This window comes from Loxodonta africana, chromosome 7 (genome assembly GCF_030014295.1).
Source record: "Loxodonta africana isolate mLoxAfr1 chromosome 7, mLoxAfr1.hap2, whole genome shotgun sequence".
In the NCBI taxonomy this organism is placed as follows: Eukaryota; Metazoa; Chordata; class Mammalia; order Proboscidea; family Elephantidae; genus Loxodonta; species Loxodonta africana.
This window is the reverse complement of record NC_087348.1, coordinates 95,655,718-95,680,595: the sequence shown is the minus strand read 5'-3', so window position 1 is coordinate 95,680,595 and position 24,878 is coordinate 95,655,718. Positions and strand designations below refer to the sequence as shown.

At 40.0% G+C, this 24,878-nt stretch overlaps 1 protein-coding gene across 6 annotated transcripts in view; it reads left to right on the top strand.

Moving 5' to 3' along the window:
- INTS4 (integrator complex subunit 4) overlaps positions 1 to 24,878 on the top strand; it is a 137,332-nt gene that overhangs the window by 101,434 nt on the left and 11,020 nt on the right. For all 6 annotated transcript variants that reach the window (XR_010322498.1, XR_010322497.1, XM_064288739.1 and 3 more), the window contains 4 exons: positions 11,891 to 12,021; positions 20,996 to 21,055; positions 22,835 to 22,994; positions 23,215 to 23,358. Coding sequence is in view for 4 of the 6 variants with exons in the window: in XM_064288739.1 (XP_064144809.1) it covers positions 11,891 to 12,021; positions 20,996 to 21,055; positions 22,835 to 22,994; positions 23,215 to 23,358 (495 nt within the window). In the remaining 2 variants the exon portion in view is untranslated. The remainder of the gene's footprint in view (positions 1 to 11,890; positions 12,022 to 20,995; positions 21,056 to 22,834; positions 22,995 to 23,214; positions 23,359 to 24,878) is intronic.

The window sequence follows — 24,878 nt, the reverse complement described above, 5'->3', positions numbered from 1 at the left end:
AGGAGTGGTTTATAGTCAGGAAAGGTGTGTGTCAGGGTTGTATCCTTTCACCATACCTATTCAATCTGTATGCTGAGCAGATAACCTGAGAAATGGACTATATGAAGAAGAACGGGGCATCAGGATTGGAGGAAGATTCATTAACAGGTACGATATGCAGGTGACACAAGCTTCCTTGCTGAAAGCGAAGAGGTCTTGAAGCACTTCCTGAAGATCAAAGACTACACCTTTCAGTTGGATTAAACTTGAACATAAAACAAAAATTCTCACAACTAGACCAATAAGCAGCATCATGATAAAAGAGAAAAGATGGTCCAGATGGGGCCAAGATGGTGGAGTAGTCAGATGCTTCCTATAGTCCCTCTTAAAACAAAAACCAAAAAAAAAAAAAAAACCAAACCCAGTGCCATTGAGTCAATTCCAACTCATAGTGACCCTTTAGGACAGAGTAGAACTGCCCCATAGAGTTTCCAAGGAGCACCTGGCGGATTTGAACTGCTGACCCTTTGGTTAGCACCCATAGCACTTAACCACTACATCACCAGGGTTTCCTCTTACACCAAAGACACGAAAAATCAAGTGAATCAATTATATATGATGGTCTAGGAGCTCTAAACATCAAAGGCAGAGTTGAGGAGTTGGACTGAGCAGCAGGGGGAGGGAGAGATGGTTCAGAAGCAATAAGGAGTCACCACACTTGACCCGGCGGGAACTGGCACTCCGCAGGCCAGGATTGGTTGGTGCCAGCAGTGACACAAACAGTGGCGTTTGGGATGCGTTTTCCACATTGGTAGAGACCTAGCAGAGGAGAGTCTAGTCATGCCTCCAGACTCAGTGAAAAGTGGCTCTCAATTGGCAAAAGATAAGTACGTGCATCTAACCTACCATGTGGATTAAAAAGCTCCTCTTTGGGGAAAATTCTCTCTCCCACTTACTTGCACTGGATCCGAGCTGGCTTCAGAAAGTGCTGTGTGCCCTGGACTGGAAGTAGGACCATCATGCACCCTGGGGCATTCTCCCAGCTTGGAAAGGGAATAGATTAACAAACAGGGAAAAAATAATCTGCCGGCTCCCCTAAGCAGGAATTTCAGGACAGAAACAGCTCCGTTTCCTGGCACAGGCATAAGGGGTCCACAAACTTTGAATGCCTTTTACCCCTGCATAGACGTGTATGGGCCCATTTTAATAGCATAGGCCCTCATTAGCACAGTACAACACGGTATATACCTGAAGTCTAACTTCAACTGTTTCAGCTATATGGCGGAGTGGGAGGTTCATGGTATTTGACACCGCTCTGCCTATGAAGCAGGGTTCTCATCTACCCACATCAGGGACCAGAGGACTGATGGCTCCACCCTCACCACCTAGACACCCACAACAGGGGTCGAAGAATAAATGGCACCTCCCAGTCCTTATAGCCAACAGCATTGGGTGCCCATAGTCTGGCTGCAAAACCCACCCACCTAGGCACTCTAGTGGACAGGGATACACTCTCCTTGCAGACATTCAGCGGTGGTTGTCAGCCTCCTGTCTTGCTCAACATGTAACCCCCCTACTACAGTCATATACCAGTGCCTACATCAATCATCCCTGCTCATCTAGGACTGTAGGTGAGAGCGTGCACCACACACTTGATGACCAACTACCTGGACACCTGAGTTGAACCCATAGAGGAAAAGTAAATGGACTCTTGGGTTCACATACCTTGTAATAGCTCTAACCACCTGGTGACAGGACATTAGAGCTTCAAAGGCACTAATAATCAAACTAGCTCACTCGAGCAGCCTATTTGGGCATATGAAAACAAAAGAAGCTAGAACACAGTAAGCAAATGTAAAATAAATAAATACAATAACGTATTGATGGCTCGGACACAACAGTCAATATCAAATCACATAAAGAAACCGTGATGGCTTCAGCAAGCTCCCCAAACAAAAAATCAAGAAATCTTCCTGATGAAGAGAATTTCCTGGAATTACTGGCAGTGGAATAGAAAAGATTATTATACAGAACTCTTCAAGAGATCAGGAAGGAGATCAGGAAAAATGCAGAACAAACGAAGCAGCACACAGACAAAGCAAAAGAGGAACTTAATATTAGAGAAGAGCATAAAGATAGATTTAATAGTCTGCAAGAATCCATACAGAGACAGTAAACAGAAATCCAGAAGATTCATAATTAAGATTTCAGAATTCGAGAACTCAGTAGAAGGTCATAGGAGCAGAGTTGAGGCAATGGAAGTCAAAATTAGTGAGATTGAAAATAAAGCACTTGACACCAACATATTTGAGGAAAAATCATATGAAAAATTAAAAAAAAATGAAGAAACCCTAAGAATTATCTGGGACTCTGTCAAGAGGAATAACATGGGAGTGATTAGAGTACCAGAATGGGGGGGATAACGGAAAATACAAAGAATTGTTGAAGATTTCTTGGCAGAAAACTTCCCTGATACTGTGAAAAATGAGAAGATCTATCAAAGATGCTCATCAAACCCCACACAAGGTAGATCCCAAAAGAAAGCCACCAGGACATATCATAACCAAACTTGTCAAAACTAAAGATAGAGAATTTTAAGAGCAGCTAGGGATAAATGAAAACTCACATACAAAGGAGATTCTGTAAGACTAAACTCAGACTACTCAGCTGAAACTATGCAGGCAGGAGGGCAATGGGATGACATATATAGAAAGCCTTGTAGGAAAAGAATTGCCAACCAAGAATTATATATCCAGCAAAACTGTCTCTCAAATATGAAGGTGAAATTAGGACATTTCCAGATAAAGACAAGTTTAGAGAATTTGCAAAAATCAAACCAAAGTTACAAGAAATACTAAAGGGAGTCCTCTCGTTAGAAAATCAATAGCATCAAATAACAACTCAAGACTAGAACACAGGACAGAGCAACCAGATGTCAACCCAGATAGGGAAATCACAAAAATAAATCACAACTAAAGCACTCAAAACAAGGAAACAGAGATGTCATTATGAAAAGATGATAACATTAAAACAAAAAAGAGGGACTGAAAAATGTGGTCATAAATCTTTTTTTTAAAATAATTTTTATTGTGCTTTAAGTGAAAGTTTACAAATCAAGTCAGTCTCTCACACAAAAACCCATATATACCTTGCTACACACTCCCAATTACTCTCCTCCTAATGAGACAGCCTGCTCTCTCCCTCCACTCTCTCTTTTCATGTCCTTTTCACCAGCTTCTAACCTCCTCCACCCTTTCAACTCCCCTCCAGGCAGGAGATGCCAACATAGTCTCAAGTGTCCACCTGATCCAAGAAGCTCACTCCTCACCAATATCCCTCTCCAACCCATTGTCCAGTCCAATCCATGTCTGAAGAGTTGGCTTCAGGAATGGTTCCTGTCCTGGGCTAACAGAAGGTCTAGGGGCCATGACCACCGGGGTCCTTCCAGTCTCAGTCAGACCATTAAGTCTGGTCTTATGAGAATTTGGTGTCTGCATCCCACTGCTCTCCTGCTCCCTCAGGGGTTCTCTGTTATGTTCTCTGTCAGGGCAGTCATCGGTTGTAGCCGGGCACCATCTAGTTCTTCTCGTCTCAGGATGATGTATTCTCTGGTTCACGTGGCCCTTTCTGTCTCTTGGGCTCGTAATTGCCTTGTGTCTTTGGTGTTCTTCATTCTCCTTTGATCCAGGTGGTTTGAGACCAATTGATGCATCTTAGATGGCTGCTTGCTAGCATTTAAGACCTCAGAGGCCACTCTTCAAAGTGGGATGCAGAATGTTTTGTTAATAGATTTTATTATGCCAATTGACTTAGATGTCCCCTGAAACCATGGTCCCCAGACCCCTGCCCCTGCTACGCTGGCCTTTGAAGCATTCAGTTTATTCAGAAAACTTCTTTGCTTTTGGTTTAGTCCAATTGTCATAGATCTTTTATATAGAGAGGAAGTCAAAGCAATATAAAGAAATAAAAGATTGATTTAAACTTAGAAAAAAGGGGTAAATATTAAGGTAACCACAAAGGAAACCAACAATCCTACACATCAAAATGAAAAACAAGAAAAAGATGAAGACTCAGGAAATACAAAAACAACAGCAGTGAAGAAGAGGAATAGAAAATATATAAAGAAAAATGACTCAGCACAGAAAATTAAGTGGAACAAAGAAACTGTCAACAACACAAATAAAAAGACATCAAAAATGACAGCACTAAGCTCATGCCTATGAATAATTACACTGAATGTGAATGGACTAAATGCACCAATAAAGAGACAGAGAGTGGCAAAATGGATGAAAAAACATAATCTGTCTATATGGTGCCTACATAAACCTTAAAGACACAAAGAAACTAAAAGTCAAAGGGTGGGAAAAATATATCAAGCAAACAACTATCAAAAAAAGTAGGAGTGGCAATATTAATCTCTGACAAAATAGACTTTAAAGTAAAATCTATCACAAAAGATAAGGAAGACATGAAAGGGACTGGACAGTGGGTAGGAGAGAGATGCTGAAGAAGAGTGAGCTAATTGTATCTGGTGGACAGTTGAGACTGTGTTGGCATCTCCTGTCTGGAGGGGGGATGGGAGGATAGAGAGAGTTGGAAGCTGGCAAAATTGTCACGAAAGGAGAGACTGGAAGGACTGACTCATTAGGGGGAGAGCAAGTGGGAGTACGGAGTAAGATGTATATAAACTTATATGTGACAGTCTGACTTGATTTGTAAACGTTCACTTGAAGCTCAATAAAAGTTAATTAAAAAAAAAAAGGATAAGGAAGAACACTGTATAATGATTAAAGGGTGAATACACCAGGAGGACATAAGCATAATAAATACTTACACACCTAGCAAGAGGGCACCAAAATATATAAAACAAACTCTAACAGCATAGAAAAGAGAGATAGCTCCACAATTACAGTAGGAGGCTTCAACCTACCACTTTCAGTAACGGACAGAACATCCAGAAAGAGGCTCAACAACAAACACACAAAAGATCTAAATGCCACAATCAACCTACTTGACCTCATAGAGATGTACAGAACACTCCACGCAACAGCAGCCAAGTATACTTTCTTTTCTGGTGCACATGGAACATTCTCCAGAATAGACCACATATTAGGCCATAAGGCAAGCTTAACAGAATCCAAAACATCAAAATATTACAAAGCATTTGTTTTGACTGTAAAATCATAAAAGTAGAAATCAATAACAGAAAAAACAAGGAAAAAAAAATCAAACACATGGAAACTGAAGAACACCTTGCTCAAAAACTACTGTGTGTTATAGAAGAAATTAAGGACAGAATAAATAAATTCATAGACTCCAATGAGAATGAAAGCACATCCTACCAGATCCTTTGGGATGCATCAAAAACAGTGCTCAAAGGTCAATTTATAGCAGTAAATGCACACATCCAAAAAGAAGAAAGGGCCAAAATCCAAGAATTAACCCTACAACTCGAACATTAGAAAGAGAGCAGCAAAAGATACTCTCGGTCACAGAAGAATGCAAATATAAAAATTAGGGCAGAATTAAATGAAATAGAAAATAGAATAACAGTTGAAAGAGTTAATAAGACCAAAAGCTGGTTCTTTGAAAAGATGAACAAAATCGGTAAACCATTGGCCAAACTGACAAAAGAAAACCAGGAGAGGAAGCAAGTAACCTGAATAAGAAATGAGATGTTCTATGTCACAACAGACCCAACTTAAAAGAATCATAATGATACTATGAAAAATTGAGTTTTAAGAAATTTGAAAACCTAGAGGAAATGGACAAATTTCTAGAAACATACTACCTACCTAAACTAACACAAACAGACACAGAACAAGTAAATAAACCTATAACAAAAGAGATTGAAAAGGTAATTAAAAAAAACTTTCAACAAAAAAAACCCCTGCCCCTGATGGCTTCACTGGAGAATTCTACCAAACTTTCAGAGAAGAGTTAACACCACTACTACTAAAGGTATTTCAGAGCATAGAAAAAGGTGGAATAGTCCTACACTCATTCTGTGAAGCCAGCATGACCCTGATACCAAAACCAGGTAAAGACATTCCCCCCCAAAAAAGAAAATTATAGACCTATATCCCTCATGAACTTAGATGCAAAAACCCTCAACAAAGTTCTAGCCAATAGAATTCAACAACATACCAAAAAAATAATTCACCATGACCAAGTGGGATTCATACCAGGTATGCAGAGATCGTTCAATATTAGAAAAACATTCAGTGTAATCCATCACCTAAATAAAACAAAAGACAAGAAACATATCTTATCAATTGATTCAGAAGAGGCATTTGACAAAGTCCAGCACCCATTCATGATAAAAACTCTCAGCAAAATAGGAATAGAGGAAAACTCCTCAGCATAATAAAGGGCATTTGTACAAAGCCAATAGCCAATGTCATCCTAAATGGAGAGAGCCTGAAAGCATTCCCCTTGAGATTGGGAACCAAACAAGGATGTCCTTTATCACCACTCTTATTCAACATTGTGCTGGAGGTCCTAGGCAGAGCAATAAGGCAAGAAAAAGAAATAAAGCGCATCCGAATTGGTAAGGAAGGAGTAAAAGTATCTGTATTTGCAGATGATATGATTTTATACACAAAAAACCCTGAAGAATCCACAAGAAAACTACTGGAACTAATAGAAGATTTCAGCAGAGTATCAGGATACAAGATAAACATACAAAAATCAGTTGGATTCCTCTACACCAACCAAGAGAACTTTGAAGACGAAATCACTAAATCAATACCGTTTACCATGGCCCCCAAGAAGACAAAATACTTAGGAATAAATCTATCCAGAGACGTAAAAGACCTATACAAAAAAAACTATTCAAGACACTACTGCAAGAAGCCAAAAGAGACCTAAATAAGTGGAAAAACATACCTTGTTCATGGATAAGAAGACTCAACATTGTGAAAATGTCTGTTCTATCCAAAGCAATCTGTAGATCCAGTGCAATTCTGATCCAAATTCCAGTGACATTTTTTTAATGAGATGGAGAAACAAATCACCAACATCATAAGGAAAGGGAAGAGGCCCTGAGTAAATAAAGCATTACTGAAAAGGAAGAACAACATGGGAGGTCTCACACTACTTGATTTTAGAACTTATTATACTTATACCACCGAGGTAGTCAAAAACAGCCTGGTACTGGCACAACAACAGATACATAGACCAATGGAACAGAATTGAGAATCCAGATGTAAATTCATCCGCTTTTGAGAAGCTGGTATTTGACAAAGGCCCAAAGTCCATTAAATGGGGAAAAGATAGTCTCTTTAACAAATGATGCTGGAATAACTGGATATCCATCTGCAAAAAAGTGAAACAAGACCCATACCTCACAACATACACAAAAATTAACTCAAAATGGATCAAAGACCTAAATATAAAACCTAAGGTGATAAAGATCATGGAGTAAAATTAAGAACAACGCCAGGAGCCCTAATACATGGCATAAGCATTATACAAAACATTACTAACAATGCACAAACACCAGAAGAGAAACTAGATAACTGGGAGCTCCTAAAAATCAAACAATTATGCTCATCCAAATATTTTACCAAAAGAGTAAAAAGACAGCCTGCAGACTGGGCAAAAATTGTCAGCTATGACAAATCCTATTACGGTCTAATCTCTAAAATCTACAAGATACTGCAAAACCTCAACAACAAAAAGAAAAATAACCCAATTTAAAAAGTGCACAAAGGATATGAACAGGCACTTCACCAAGGAAGACTTTCAGGTGGCTACCAGATACATGAGGAAATGTTCACAATCATTAGCTATTAAAGAAATGCAAATCAAAACTATAGGGAGATTCCATCTCACTCCAACAAGGCTGGCATTAAGCTAGAAAACACAAAATAATAAATGTTGGAGAGATTGGAACACTTACGTACTGGTCTTGGGAATGTATAATGGTACAACCACTTTGGAAAATATTTAGCACTTCCTTAAAAAGCTAGGAATAGAAACACCATACAATCCAGCAATCCCACTCCTTGGAATATATCCTAGACAAATAAGAACCCTCGCACGAATAGATATTTGCATGCCCATGTTGATTAGAGCACTGTTTACAGTAGCGAAAAGATGGAAACAACCTAGGTGCCCATCAGCGGATGAATGCACAAAGCAATTATGGTATATTCAGACAACGGTGTACTACGCAACAATAAAGAAGGAAGAATTCATGAAACGTAACATGCACGAATCTGGAAGACATTATGCTAAGCGAAATTAGTCAGTCATGAAAGGACAAATAGTGTATGAGACCATTATTATAATAACTCAAGAAAAGGTTTAAACACAGAAGAAGACATTCTTTGATGGTTAGGAGAGAGAAGCGTATTCACTAACTAGATAGACAAGAATTATTTTAGGTGGAGGGAAGGACAACACACAATACATGGGAAGTCAGCACAACTGGACTAAACCAAAGCTAAGAAGTTTCCTGAATACAACCAAACACTTTGAGGGACAGAGTAGCAGGGCCGGGGGTCTGGGGACCATGGTTTCGGGGGATATCTAGGTCAGTTGGCATAACAAAGTATATTAAGAAAACATTCTGCATCCTACTTTGGTGAGTGGCACCTGGGGTCTTAAAAGCTAGTAAACGGCCATCTGAGATGCATCTCTTGGTCCCAACCTACCTGGAGCAAAGGAGAATGAAGAACACTAAAGACACAAGGAAAATATGAGCCCAAGAGACAGAAAGGGCCACATAAACCAGAAATTACATCAGCCTGAGACCAGAAGAACTAGATGGTGCCTGGCTACCACCAATGACTGCCTGGACAGGGAACACATCAAAGAGTCCCTGATGGAGCAGAAGAAAAATGGGTGTAGAACTCAAATTCTAGTAAAAAGACCAGACTTATTGGTCTGACTGAGAATGGAGGGACCCCAGAGGACATGGCCCCTGGACTCTGTGTTAGCCCAAAATTAAAACCATTCCTGAAGCCAACTCTTCAGATAAAGATTAGAGTGGAGTATAAGACATAAAATTATACTGGTGAGGAGTGTACTTCTCAGCTCATGGAGACTCATGAGACTAAGTTGGCAGCTGCTGTCCAGAGGCAAAATGAGAAGGCAGAGGGTTATAGGAGCTGGTTGAATGGACATGGGAAATACAGGGTGGAGAGGAGGAGTGTGGTGTCACATTATAGGGAGAGCAACTAGGGTATAAGTTTTTGTATGAGAAACTTACTTGAATTGTAAACTTTCACTTAAAGTGCAATTAAAAAAAGAAAAAAAAAGTTGAAGTTGTCAAGGGTTTCGTTTTATTTGGATTCACAATCAATGTTCAGGGAAGCATCAGTCAGGAAATCAAATGACACATTTCATTGGGCAAATCTGCTGCAAAAGCCTCTTTAAAGCATTGAAAAGCAAAGATGTCACCTTGAGGACCAAGGTGCACCTTACCCAAGCTATGGTATTTTCAGTCAGTTGATATGCATTTGAAAGGTGAACAATGAATAATGAAGACCAAAGAAGAATTGAAGCCTTTGAATTATGGTGTTGGTGAAGAATATTGAATGAATATACCATGAACTGCCAGAAAAATAAACAAATCTGTCTTGGAAGAAGTACATGAAGAATACTCCTTGGAAGGGCAGATGGCAAGACTTCATCTCACGTACTTTGGACATGTTATCAGGAGGGACAAGTCCCTGAAGAAGGATATTATGCTTGGTAGAGGGTCAGTGAAAAAGTGGAAGGACCTCAACGAGATGGATTGATACAGTTGGCTGCTTCAATGGGCTGAAACAGCAAAAATTGTTAGGATGGTGTTGAACTGGGCACTGTTATATTCGGGTTCGCGGAGTAGGAACCAGTGGCACCTAAGAACAACCACATATTTTGGGGCTGTATCATCTCTTGGAGGTTAGAAGGTTCTTGAGTTTCTGCTGGTTTCATTAAGTAGCATCGATTTTTATTTGCCTTGAATTCATTTCTTTCTAACTTTGAACAGCTCCCCTTCATTCTTAGGTCTTGTTTAACTCCCATGGGTCATATCTTCCAGATAGTGAGTCCGCATATTACCTAATGATTATGACTCATTATAGAGCTAGTGATGGTGACCATGATTGTTACCTTACAGTTCACTAAATGATTTCAAGTCTCTCAGTTTACCTTTACAATAATACTGTAAAATAGGAAGATATATTAAGCCCATTTTACAGATGAGGCAATTAAGACTCAGTAGGATGGAGTTCATAGAGCCCTGGTGGTACAGTGGTTAAAGTAATTGACTGCTAACCAAAAGGTTGGTGGTTTGAAACCACTACCGGCTCCATGGGAGAAAGATGTGGCAGTGTGCTTCTGTAGAGATTTAAACAACACAGTGCCGTTGACCTTGGAAACCCTGTGGGGTCACTGTGAATCAGAATTGACTTGATGGCAGTAGGTTTATAGGTAGCAGAGTCAGGACTTGAGCTCAGACACCCAGAGTCTTACCTTCTTTCCACTACACTGCCAGACCTTTCATCTAATCCAGACTCTCTCTCAGACCTGCTCTTTGGCTTATTGTAGGCAAGAGGTTAATGACTTAATGGGCCCTGTTGGGAGGGTTAGGACCAGGGAGAAGTAAGTATTTAGAAGGAAGAGAGGAAAGGAATTATTGCTGTGTGCCAGAAACCATGCTAAGTACTTTCCACGCCTTATTAATCCTGTAAATTTTATGGTGTTGGTGCTATTTGTTTCCTGTTTACAAATAGGGAAACTAAGGTAGTATATAATTAAGCAGCTTGTCTTACTGTTATTAGAAGGAGAGCCTGGAATCATTTCTCTGACCCCAAAGCCTCTAAAGTGAGGCAGGCAAAGAGGGGAAAAATAAGCATCAGTTGGATGTAAGTAGTTAAATTTTGATAGAATTGAGCAAGAGCTTAAGATGCACTGGGCTTGGGCTGGCGTCATAAACATTGTTTTTAGCACTTATCCCCTTCTCAAGCCCATGATATATCAGGCCCATGGGGCAGTCTGTTGGGATGACTAACATATGGCTGATGGGCCTGGGTTATTCTTGAGGATTTTTCCTGGATATTGGGTTTCGACACACAGTATATATTCATTTGTCCCACAACACAGTGAGTTTGGTTTAGGGTAACAAGCAGTGCATTACAATTTCATCAGTGACTAAAATTTCACATCTTTACATTTTCGATTAAGATGATTGTGCTATTAATTGAGTAAATAATTTATTCTCTTTTCACAAGGCACACTACACTAATTCCTCCAACACATAAATCATAGGCATTAAAAAAAAAATCCCAGTTGACGTAAAAAGACCAGACTTAATGGTCTGACAGAACTAGAAGACCCCTGTGGTCATGGTTCCCAGACTTTCTGTTGGCCCAGGACAGGAACCATTCTGAAAGCCAACTCTTCAGACAGGGATTGGACTGGACAGTGGGACAGAAAAAGATGCTGGTGAAGAATGAGCTCCTTGGATCAAGTAGACACTTGAGACTATGTTGGCATCTCCTATCTGGAGGGGAGATGAGAGAGCAGAGGGGGTTAGAAGCTGGCGGAATGGACACGAAAAGAGAGAGTGGAGGGAAGGAGTGTGCTGTCTCATTAGGGGGAGAACAATTAGGAGTATATAAGCAAGGTGTATATAAATTTTTGTATGAGAGACTGACTTGATTTGTAAACTTTCACTTAAAGCACAACAAAGATTTAAAAAAACAAAAAAAAAAAACCCCAGTTGAGAATTAATGCATAGGGATTTGGAAAGAAAAAAAAATGCTTCACTCAGAGTTTCACTTAGAAGATTTTTTTAACAGAATTCTGTTTTGTTCTAAGGAAAGACTATTATTATATATATATATATATATATATATATATATATATATATATATATATATATATATATTTACCGTGAATGACCTTTTCCTTTTAGATCATGGAGGAGACCTACAAAATGGAGTTCATGTACAGTGGTGTGGAGAATAAGCAGGTGGTGATTATACATCATATGAGGCTACAGGCCAAAGCCTTGCAACTTATAGTAACAGCACGAACTACTCGAGGGTAAGATGTGGAGCTGGCCAAAAGGGGTGGCATGGTCCTTCAAAGACGCTTCCAAATGTATTAGGAGACCTCACCAAGGACTGTGATGAATGAAATTATAATTAGGAAAAATGAGCTAAGGGATATGCAATCTATTCATTTTTCAGATATTCTAAGCTCTGTTCTTGGATCAAATTAGATCCTTTGAAATCTGATCATGTCTCCCTCCCTTGCTAAAAACCGTCCCATGGCTTTCCATTGCCTATACCACAACAGAAGACTTTACCTGGCAACAAAGACGTTCTGTATGGTCTCACTTGATAGATTTAAGAATTTAGTGCCAGGAAGCACTTTTCCTCTTCTGAAGGGACTAGTAAACTTTTCTCCAGGCAGTATAGACAAGAGAATATACTGTGGAGTCAGACTGTCTTGTTCCAGTCCTGACTTCTGTACTTACTAGTGGTTTATGGACAAGTTTTTTAACTGCTTTGTGCCTTGTTTCCCCGACTGTAAAATGAGGATAATGATAACATCCGTCTCATGGAGAGTCTGTGAAAAATAAATGGGATAATATGTGTAAAAGCACTTAGTATAGTACTAGTATGTAATAAGAACTGAATATAAAGATAGTTATTAGACTTTCTGATAATAGAACTCACCATATTTTATCATTTCTAAGATGCACATTTTTAATTATTTTAACAAATCTGAAATCAAATGTTTTGATGGTATGCCATAGTTTGACTGAAAGTATTTTTTGTGTCTCAAAACCCATTGCCATTCAGTCAATTCTGATTCCCAGCAACCCTATTGGACAGAGTAGAACTGCCTCATAGGGTTTCCAAGGAGCGCCTGGTGGATTCAAACTGCATACCTTTTGGTTAGCAGCAGTAGCTCTTAACTACTATGCCACGAGGTTTTCTTTTTGTGTCTCAGTGTTCCATAAAATAAAAGTGCATCACATTGGTCTCAACCCACCTGGATCAAAGGAGAATGAAGAACACCAAGGTCACATGACAACTGTGAGCCCAAGAGACAGAAAGGGCCACATGAACCAGAAACTTACATCATCCTGAGACCAGAAGAACTAGATGGTGTCCGGCCACAACTGATGACTGCCCTGACAGGGAGCACAACAGAGAACCCCTGAGGGAGCAGGAGATCAGTGGGATGCAGACCCCAAATTCTCATAAAAAGACCAGACTTAATGGTCTGACTGAGACTAGAGGAATCCCGGCGGTCATGGTCCCCAAACCTTCTGTTGGCCCAGGACAGGAAGCATTCCCGAAGACAACTCATCAGACATGGAAGGGACTGGACAATGGGTTGGAGAGAGATGCTGATGAAGAGTGAGCTACTTGTATCAGGTGGACATTTGAGACTGTGTTGGCATCTCCTGTCTGGAGGGGAGATGGGAGGGTAGAGAGGGTTAGAAACTGGCAAAATTGTTACGAAAGGAGAGACCGGAAGGGCTGACTCATTAGGGGCAGAGTAAGTGGGAGTATGGAGTAAGGTGTATATAAGCTTATACGTGACAGACTGACTTGATTTGTAAACTTTCACTTAAAGCTCAATAAAAATTATTAAAAAAATAAAAGTGCATCACAGATTTCTATTTACTATAGGATTTAAGTAACTGGTTGCCAGCTCACAGCCAAATTTGATGTCAGCCTAGCAGCTTTGTCAATCTCTAAGTGGTATAGAGAAACAAATACAACAACAAGTGTTTAATTAAGTAAGGTCTTAAAAATACTAGGCCAGGAAGAACATTTTGAATATAATGTTTCTTCGTTGACCTTAATAAAACCACACCTGTTGCCATAGAGTCAATTCTGACTTGTAGCAACCCTATAGGGCAGAGTAGAACTGCCCCATAGGATTTCCAAGGAGCACCTGGTGGATTTGAACTGCTGACCTTTGGTTAGCAGCTGTACCATTTAACCACTACGCCACCAGGGTTTCCTTCATCTTAATAATCACCTGATAAATCAGGTTATGATTTAATCGTAGCAATATCCAAATGTCTGTTTAGCAAATGTTTAATGCCTACTTTGTGCCAGTTATGATTGTTGTTGAAAATTAAAATATCATGGAGTTAAGCAAAGGTTCCCTTGTAATTCACTCCTAAGACAGTAACTGTCAACATTTCTTGTATATCATTCCAGACTTTTCCCAAGCCTACATAAGCACGTGTAGATTGTAAGTGTGTATGTATTAACATAAATGGAGTCCTAGTATACTTTGCTGTTCCGTCTCCAGTTCTTTTTGCTCAAGAATATGATGTGTTCATCTTTCCGTGTCATTATATTAAGATACAAATATATTTGGTCTTACTCATGCTATATTATTTTATATTTTCCATTTGCATGCATCTGTGCTTCTTCTTTTTTCCTTTCCTGATTTTTCCTGTATCGTTTTTTTTCTTTGCATGTTTTTTACCTCCAATGGTTTGAAAGTTCTGTATCCTGATTCTTACCTATACAGTGAGAGGCAGTCCTAGAGCATAGTGGTTAACAGGGCTGTAGTGCCACAATGCTTGGGTTCAAAACTTGACCCCACCATTTGCAAACTTTGTGACCTTAGAAAAGTTACTGGGACGGGGGTCCAAGGATAACTGGTACCTCCCAGTCTTTAAAACCAAAAGTGCTAGGTACCCAAGGTCCATCTGCAGAACCCACCCACCTGTGCACTCTAGGGAAGAGGGACGTGCTTTCTTCAGAGACACTCAGGGGATGGTTGTCAGCCCCCTGCCTTGTTCAGAGCATGGCCCCCTGCTACAACCAGACACCAGTACCTACACCAATCACCCCTGCCCCTCTAAGACTATAGGACAGAGCCTGTACCACACACTTGATGACCACCTACCTGGATACCTGAGCTGAATCCATACTAGAAAAGTGAATGGACTCCTAGGCTCATATACCTCGTAACAGCTCTAGCCATCTGGTGACAGGATGTTAGAGCTTCAAAGGCGAAAATAATCAAGCGAGCTTACTCAAGAAACCTATCTGGACATATCAAAACAAAACAAAGCAAGAAGCTAGGATATAGTAAGCAAACATAAAATAAGCTAATACAATAACTTATAGATGGCACAGAGACAACAGTCAATATCAAATCACATAAAGAAGCAGACCATGATTGCTTCAACAAGCTCTCAAAACAAAGAATCAAGGGATCTTCTGGATGAAGTTGCCTTCCTGGAATTACCAGATGCAGAATACAAAAGATTACCATACAGAACTCTTCAAGACATTAGGAATGAGATCAGGCAATATGCAGAACAAGCCAAGGAACACACAGATAGAGCGGTTGAAGAAATTAAAAAAGGTTATTCAAGAACATTGTGAAAATTTAATAAGCTGCAAGAATCCATGGGGAGACAGCAATCAGAAAATCAGAAGATTAACAATAAAATTACAGAAGTAGACAACTCAATAGAAAGTCAGAGGAGCAGAACTGAGCAAGTGGAAGGCAGAATTTCTGAACTTGAAGATAAAGTACTTGGCACCAATATATTTGAAGAAAAATCAGATAAAAGTATTAAAAAAACCAAAGAAACTGTAAGAATCATGTGGGACTCTCTGAAGCGAAATAACCTACGAGTGATTGGAGCACCAGAACAGGGAGGGATAACAGAAAATACAGAAAGAATTGTTGAAGATTTGTTGGCAGAAAACTTCCCTGATATCGTGAAAGATGAGAGGATATCTATCCAAGATGCTCACCGAACTTCACATAAGGCAGATTTTAAAAGAAAGTCACCAAGACATAATCAAACTTGTCAAAACCAAAGATAAAGAGAGAATTGTAAGAGCAGCTAGGGATAAACGAGGTCACCTACAAAAGAGAGTTAGCTTGGACTGCTCAGCAGAAACCATTCAGGCAAGAAGGTAATGGGATGACATATATTAAGGCTTGAAGGAAAAAAATCACCAAGAATCCATATATCCAGCAAAACTGTCTCTGAAATATGAAGATGAAATTAGGACTTTTCCAGATAAACAGAAGTTTAGGGAATTTGTAAAAACCAAATCAAAACTACAAGAAATACTAAAGGGAGTTCCCTGGTTAGAAAATCAATAATATCAGATACCAACCCAGGACTAGAACACCGGACAGAGCAATCAGATATCAACCCAGATAGGGAAATCACAAAAATAAATCAAGATAGAAAAACGCTTAAAACAGGGAAACAGCAATGTCATTAAGTAAAAGAAGACAACATTAAAACAATAAAGAGGAACTAAGAAATGTCGTCATAGATCTTTCATATGGAGAGGAAGACAAGGCGATATAAAGAAATATAAGTTAGGTTTAAACTTAGAAAAATAGGGGTAAATATTAAGGTAACCACAGAAGAGACTAACAATCCTGCTCATCAAAATAAAATACAAAAAAAAAAGACTCAGCAGAAACAAAATCAACAACGAATAAGAGGAAAAGACAATGTATAAAGATAAACTACTAAGCACAGAAAATTAACTGGGAAAAAGAAACTGCCAACCACACACAAAAAAGATATCAAAATGACAGCACTAAACTCATACCTATCCATAATTACACTGAATGTAAATGGACTAAATGTTACCAGTAAAAAGACAGAGAGTGGCAGAATGGATAAAAAAGCATGATCCGTCTATGTGCTGCCTACAAGAGACACACCTTAGAGACACAAACTAAAATTCAAAGGATGGAAAGAATATGTCAAGCAAACAACAATCAAAAAAGAGCAGGAATTCTGCATCCCACTTTGGAGAGTGGCGTCTGGGGTCTTAAACGCTAGCAAGCGGCCATCTAAGACGCATCAGTTGGTCTCAACCCACCTGGGGCAAAGGAGAATGAAGAACATCAAAGATACAATGTAATTATGAGCCCAAGAGACAGAAAGGGCCACATAAATGAGAGACTACATCAGTCTGACACCAGAAGAGCTGGATGGTGCCCGGCTACAACCGATGACTGCCCTGATAGGGAGCAACAGAGAACCCCTGAGGCAGCAGAACAGCAGTGGGATGCAGACCCCAAATTCTCTTAAAAAGACCAGACTTAATGGTCTGACTGAGACGGGAAGGACCCCGGTGGTCCTGGCCTCCAGACCTTCTGTTGGCCCAGGACAGGAACCATTCCCAAAGCCAACCCTTCAGACAGGGATTGGACTTGACAATGGGATAGAAAATAATACTGCTGAAGAGTGAGCTTCTTGGATCAAGTAGACACATGAGACCATGTGGGCAGCTCCTGTCTGGAGGGGAGATGAGAGGGCAGAGGGGCTCAGAAGCTGGCCAAATGGACAAGAAAATAGAGAGTGGAGGGAGGGAGTGTGCTGTCTCGTTAGAGGGAGAGCAACTAGGAGTGTATAGCAAGGTGTATGTAAGTTTTTGTATCAGAGACTGACTTGATTTGTAGACTTTGACTTAAAGCACAATAAAAAAAAAAAAAAAAAGATTTACTAGACCTTTTCTCTGTCCTCAGAAAACTCACAGATTGAGGGAAGAGGCAGATACATAAACCACAATGAAAATAAAACATGTTAAGTGCCACCACGAATGTTGAAGCAAGCACAGGGGTGCTACGAAAATCCAGAGGAGGAGCGAAGGAGTGTGCTATCTCAGGAGAGGGAGAGCAACTAGGAGTATATCCAAAAACCAAACCAAACCAAACCCAGTGCCATCGAGTCGATTCCGACTCATAGCGACCCTTTAGGACAGAGTAGAGAACTGCCCCATAGAGCTTCCAAGGAGCGCCTGGCGGATTCGAACTGCTGACCCTGTGGTTAGCAGCCGTAGCACTTAACCACTGCACCACCAGAGTTTCCAGGAGTATATAGCAAGGTGTATATAAGTTTTTTATGAGAGATTGACTTGGTTTGTAAACTTTCACTTAAAGCACAATAAAAATTAAAAAAAAAATTAAATAGAATATGATTACCTCTCTAGCTCCAAGATCAAGCTTTAATGTGCTAATTTATTTGATCATTTCATAACGTTTTAATAATTTGAAATTTTAGTCTCAGGTTATTGTGTTTTTATAACATGCCTCTTATTTAAGAATTCTTTCTTAACATATGCACAAAAATCTTTAAAACTACACTATAAAAATTATTTAGCTTGGATTTGTCCACCACTGTTCTTTTTGCACCATAGTAGCCCTTTTAAAATTTCTTGCTCTAATTTGTTTCTGTTTGACTGGAACACACTCTCTACTCATTGCTTTTTAGAACAAGTATGTAGGTAGTATGCTCACTGAGACCTTGCATGTCTGAAACTGTCTTTCTCTCACACATAAATGGAATTCTTTTAAAACTCTGTAAATATTGCTATGCTGTCTTTTAGTATATAATAAATATTGTAGTCAAGATTTCCATTGTCACTCTGGTTCCCTTTCCTTTGTAGGTAGCTTATTTTTTCTGGCTCAAGGCTATAAAATTTTTCTTCCTTTTAGAATTCAGAAATTTCACCAAGATATGTCTAGGTATGTGTTTTCTTTCAGTATTCTTGCTAACCTTCGGTGGGACTTTGAAGTCTGAACTCTGTTTTTAGCTCAGGATTTTTTTTTTTCTTGGATTATTCCTTTGATTGTCACTTCATCCACTCCAGTCTCTCATAGTGGAGTTTTCAATATGTGGGTATTGGATCTCCTGAATCTTTATTTTAGCTTTATGTTTTCTCTCAATTTTCATTTGTTTGTTTTTCCACTCTATAGTCTGAGTAAATTCTTCCTCAGTATGCTCTTTTAGTTTACCGTTTTAGTATTTATCATTTTCCATCATTGTTCATTCTACTACTTATTGACTTTGTTGAGTTTAATTTTATTATTTTTTATTTCCAAGCGTGCACCTTTTTAGTAGCAGTTGCTTTTGGTTTATTAATGCAGTATCTCTTGAAATCTCTTAAATCTCACTGAGGTTACTGATTAGAATTTTCAAAAAGTTTTCTTGCCTTGATTTTATCTTATTGTGAGGTCTGTTTGGTCTTCTCAACTCCTGATTATCCTTATACCACCTAGTAGTTTTCCATTGTTTTCGCATAGTTATAATTGAAAGTCTAGACTAGGTTAAACTGGTAGTTGTTGTAGGCTTCCCCAGCTGCTGTAGGTCAATGTTTGATTTTCCCTAGTGGGCTTCACTCTGTCCCTGCTCTTCTTCCTCACACCAAGGGAAAGTGGGGATTTTTAGTGATAAAGTCCCACTTCATGTGGCATGTAAGGGAGACTACCTACTCTGTGTGGGCTTTGGGGAGAGTTCCCAAATCTTTTGGTATTTTACTGCTTGGAAGCTCTCCAAGCTGGTTCTATGTAAGCAGGCCAAAAAATGGCAAAGCTTGGCCAAATTGCTTCCCTCTGAGGTCCTGCTTGGCTGGTGGTCTCCCCTCCAGCCATTTCAGTCCTGCTGGTCTTTGGTGTGTTAACCACACTATCAAATTTCAGTTCCACGTTGGATAGTTTATCAGAGAGTTAAAAATGTTTCAAGTGCTCCCTTAATTTTAGGAAAAGAATTCAAATGAATGTTGCTTAATCCAGAGTATGTTTCCCTTTGCTACTTCCCATTGATTTATTCATTCAACACGTATTTATTGAATAGCTGCCTGTGCCAGGAAGTATTCCAGGCACTGAGCATAGAGAGAGATGAGCAGTACAAAGTCTCTGCTATCATGGAGCTCACATGTTAACAGAAAGACTAAACCAGGCTATTAAGAACCTTGAAACCATTCTCTTATATGTTTTTAATAAGAAAAGAGTATTTTTTTCCCCTGATTAGAACTTTATTCTGCCAGTAAATAATATATTAAATGGAAATAAATTCATGCTGAAATTACATAAAAGAAATAGGAAGTACATGAAGATCAAAAGGAAAATCTGTATATGCTTAGTAAACTACAATAGCTTAGCATGTTGCCTGGATTATTTAGGTACAGGGTAAGTGCTTATTGAAATTAAATACTGAAGGTACTGTGAGGCCAGAGAAGCCAGGATAGACAGGAGCATACTGTGTATCTGTGGGCAAAAGAGAAACAAAACCTTTTTTCCTTCTGCATGAGAATTTGACCTTTGGTTAACTTTCTAGGTCTGTTTCCTGGAAACCTGATGAAGGTAGTATGTCAGCTGTTACTAGGCAACCCTACTGTGGTAAAATGATCCCTGAACTAATCTAAATTACATCTAGAAGAACTGTAAATGAACTATAATTACCTGATACAGACAGACACTGCAGCTTTGGGCTTCCTTGAGTGCAGTGATTCTTGTACCTGACATATCCCTTGTGAGGACCTTGGAAGCTATGCTATAAGGTTGTCACAAGAGATGATGGCAACTATGGGGTATGAGGTTCTTCCAGGACGGCCCCCACACCTGCCTGATGTAGATCTTGTCTCTTTGCACCTAAACTCTCATTTGCGGGACTAAAGAAGATACCTACCAGGCAGCCATGTGGATTGCTGAATGGACTGCTGCAGGACTCCCACAGAAGAGGAATGTGGCACTGCACTGCTTGCAAGCTGTGCAGCTAGTCCTGCATCCTTAGTGAATCTGGTTCCAGTTGTGGCCTGTGATAGTCTTTGATTCTGGATGTTTGTGAGCCTAATGGGGCACTGCAGTGTTTTTAATCAGGCCTTGGGGTCCTGGATAGATATTTTCCTCCAAATCCACTAACTGTAAAACCAAACCAAACCTGTTGCCATTGAGTTGATTCCAACTCACAGTGACCCTATAAGACAGAGTAGAACTGCCCCATAGGATTTCCAAGGAGCGCCTGGTAGATTCGAACTGCCGACCTTTTGGTTAGCAGCCATAGCTCTTAACCACTGTGCCACCAGGGTTTCTGCTAACTTCACTAAGAGTCCTTTATTTCTCTTAGTGATAGTTTTTATAGTATAAATACACTTGTTCTCCCATTATGTTGGTCTGGTTTCTGGGGCTTTGGTCTTCCTGAATTCTCAATTTCTAGGTTTCATAAGCAAATTATACATTTTTATTATTTTGCATTTCTTTTCTACAGAGTCGACCCCTTATTTGGAATGTGTGAAAAATTTTTACAGGAAGTAGACTTTTTTCAGAGGTAAGCATTTCATCTTTCATCACTCTTCTGCCTTATCAAATCTTAGTTATGCAGGGACATAACACATACAGGGCAACAAGCGTGACTACAAACTGGCATTCCTTGTTTCACCCACGTAGCGAACAGATCATGCTGTGGCAGTGTACCCTAACTTGGGCATTTTCTTTAATAGTGTATGAACTTCTTTAAAGGTAGAGCCTCTTACCTAAATGTACAACAGATAATAAAAACATCAGGAATCATTTGGACTCAGCACTCAGCTGGGCTGTAAAAAAGACAAGTATTGTGTGGGGAAACTCATAAACTCTCAGTTCCTTTTGGGGGAAAATCATTACTTGTCCGTTCTTCTCACCACTGCTGTTAAACATGCATATTTCTCCATAATCTGTAAAGAATTGTTCTGTAATGCTGTAGATAACTTTTACTTTATAGCAGAGATAATGTCTTTTCAGAGTTCTCTATGAAGCAAATAAATTAAAATGGATATAGTAGATGAGTGGAGGGCTTAGTGAAGAAGTAAGGGTCAAGGTGGTAACCAGAACTGTGGTATGTTGGTAATATATTGAGAAGAGGGCACTGATAGGATTGTAAAGCACTTGATTAAGTCTAATATTTCATTTCTTTCACAACTTGTTCCTGTCGCCATGAACTTTACCAAACCTGAGGTTTATGTGACTCTACACTATTTTCTGTTTTCATTTGGGTAGCGATAAGCAGTAAAACCAGTTTCGAGCAAGTTGATGCTGACTCATGGTGACCCTGTATGTGTCAAAGTAGAACTGTGCTCCATAGGGTTTTCAGTGGCTGATTTTTTGGAAGTAAGTAGCCAGGGCATTCTTCTAAGGTGACTCTGGGTAGACCTGAACCTCCAGCGTTTTGGTTAGCTGCCAAGCATGTCGACCATTTGTACCACCCATAGCGTCCAATAAGGCTGAGCTGCAGTACCACCCTTCACCAGCAGGTGCTGCTCTCTAACAAATGGTCTACTATTAAAAAAAAAGAGAAACCCATTGCCATCAAGTTGATTCTGACTCATAGCAACCCTATAGGACAGAGTAGAACTGCCCCATAGGGTTTCCAAGGAGCGCCTGGTGGATTTGAACTGCTGACCTTTTGTTTAGCAGCCATAGCTCTTAATCACTACAGCCACCAGGGTTTCCAGTGCACTATAGGTTGGTTCTTTAAGATACTGGTTTAGAATCTGAGCTAAGTTCATGTTTTACTTTTGGTTTTAGATTCTTTAAGGTAGGAGAGTCTCTTTTTGCACAGTTAGGTTGAGGAGAGTTTTTTTTGAGCTGAGAATAAGTTACTTGACTTCTCTGAGCCTCGTTGCAACATCAGTTGTCTCTGAATCTGTTTCTATTGCTTGAATGTAAGTTCCATGAAGACAGGCATTTTTCTCTGTTTTGCTCACTGTTATGTCACCAGTGCCTGGAATAGTTCTTGGTACTTGGTAGGTGCTAAATACATATTTGTTCAATTAATTAATTAAATCTATAATATGAAAACAATTCTAATGGTGCAGAGGTTGCTGGAAGGATTAAATAAGATAATATAAAAGACTTAAGAGTATGCCTGGTACATAATGGGTATTCAGTAAATGGAGGCTTTTATGATCATGTCAGTAAGGTATAATTATCTGGATACATGTCTGTCTTAGTCATGAACCATGAGCTCCTCCCAGCTCATCACTTTTCCTACCTCAGAGCTTGGCAGATGTTTGGGGCTCAGCCTGTGGTGAATGAATGTGTAGTCAGTTGCTTCTTTTTGTTCTTCCAGGTGTTTCATTGCTGACTTGCCCCACCTACAGGACAGCTTTGTGGACAAACTTCTTGACCTTATGCCCCGACTCATGACATCCAAACCTGCAGAAGTGGTCAAAATTCTACAGACCATGCTACGGCAGAGTACCTTCCTGCATCTGCCCCTTCCAGAGCAGGTCAGGATCTATGCTGATTCCAGCCAAATCTGTCTAGACAGTCAAAGCTGCTCACCTTGGTGGTTGTCTTTGAACCAGTGCAGCAGCTGGGTGAGGGCCTTTTCTGGGACTGGCTCCCACATGCCAGCCCATTAGATAAGGAGATAGAAGGGCAAGGATCATGTTTGGTTGCCCAGGGATGACCTGACTTTAGAATCATCATATTTCTTCTTGCTTACAGATCCACAAAGCCTCAGCCACCATCATTGAGCCAGCAGGCGAATCAGACAACCCTTTGCGATTTACATCTGGGTTGGTGGTGGCCCTGGATGTTGATGCAACCCTGGAGCATGTGCAGGATCCTCAGAGCACTGTGAAGGTCCAGGTCTGTAAGGTTTAGGTCCCTGTGGAGCTTCTAGGTGCTGACCTTGTATCGAAGCATTTAATTTTAGCACTCCTATAACCTCTCTCTGAGGGACAGGAACTGGAGAGGGAGAAGAGATGAACTTCTTTGGAAAAGAGCCTGGGCTTGATGCCCAGTTCAACTGCTGAGTGTCATCTGGAGCAAATTGCTTTAAACTATGAGCCCCAGATTCTACAACTGACAAATGGGAATATAACTGACATTTTATTGAAATGATGGCACTCGGTAGGGGTTTGCTAATTGATAGGTTCATGTCTGTTCTCATAATGCAAGGTTAAGACTTGGTCTTTTCAGGGCTATAAGCAAACTGTAATAAACAAGTCCTTTTCAGGCTGTGGGTGAGCCAACTGGTAAACAAAATTTATGGGTGGGAAACAGCAATCACTAGGAAGTATTTTTTCCCAAGGTAGATATATTATAGACATATGACAGATACCTAACCAATTCAGCCTGCCATTAAGGCCCAGAAGAGTACTATCCATTCATTCCTCCTTCCTTCCGTCTGTCCTTTCATCCATCCATGCAGTCATGTTTATTGTACCGTGCTAAATGCTGAGGTTGCCGAGGTAAATACGTTACAGATCCTGCCCTTTGGATGTTTACAGTCTCATGAGGGACAGACAGGTGATCAGGTAGTTACAAAGCAGTGAGAAGTGCGCTAATGAGGCACGCACAGGTAAGTTAAGGGTACAAAGGAGAGGCACTCAGTTTGGAGAGTGGAATGGGGGCCGAGAAAAGGAAAGGCTTTGTGGAGATGCTGGTGTGTGGATGGGGTCTAAAAGATGAATAAGAGCAAAAGAAAAGGAGAAAAGTGGTATTCTAGGCAGAAAGGATGTGAGTAAATGCAGGATGCAAGCACTGGCAATAAATACAATCAGAGGACAGAAAAATAGTCTAGAGCGTTCATGAAGGGCTCCCTGGGGAGGCAAGAATGAATCAGACCCTGGAGATGGTAAATTTTTGCTGTCACAGTAGAGAGAATAGCCTCTAGCTTTCCCCTCAGGAATTAGATATTGTGAGACCTACAGAGAACTAATTCTGAGCTAGCTGTGAAGTTTTTCTTTACATTATTGGGTTTCCACCCTAGCTGCACATTAAAATTACCTGAAAAGCATTAGAAAGTACTGATGCACAGGTGATATCTGTGCCAATTAAATTCAATTAGAATCCCGAGAACGGGGCCCAGGGGTATCACTATTTTTTAAGAGCTCGTAGGGGATTCTAATGTGCAGTCAGAATTGAGAACCACGGTTTCACGTTGTCAGTTGGGGGTTCACTGACCAACAGAGAATAAATGAGATTGCAGGCAGATTATTTAAGGGTCATTTGCTCAACTCTGTCTGAAAATCCCCTCCAGAGCACCTCAAGTACATACATGGCCAAACTATGGATACCTGTAAGGAAGGGAACATGGGAAATTCACTGCCCCATTGTGGGATAGCTCTGTGGTTAGAAAGTGTATTCCAGGCCAGCCACCATTC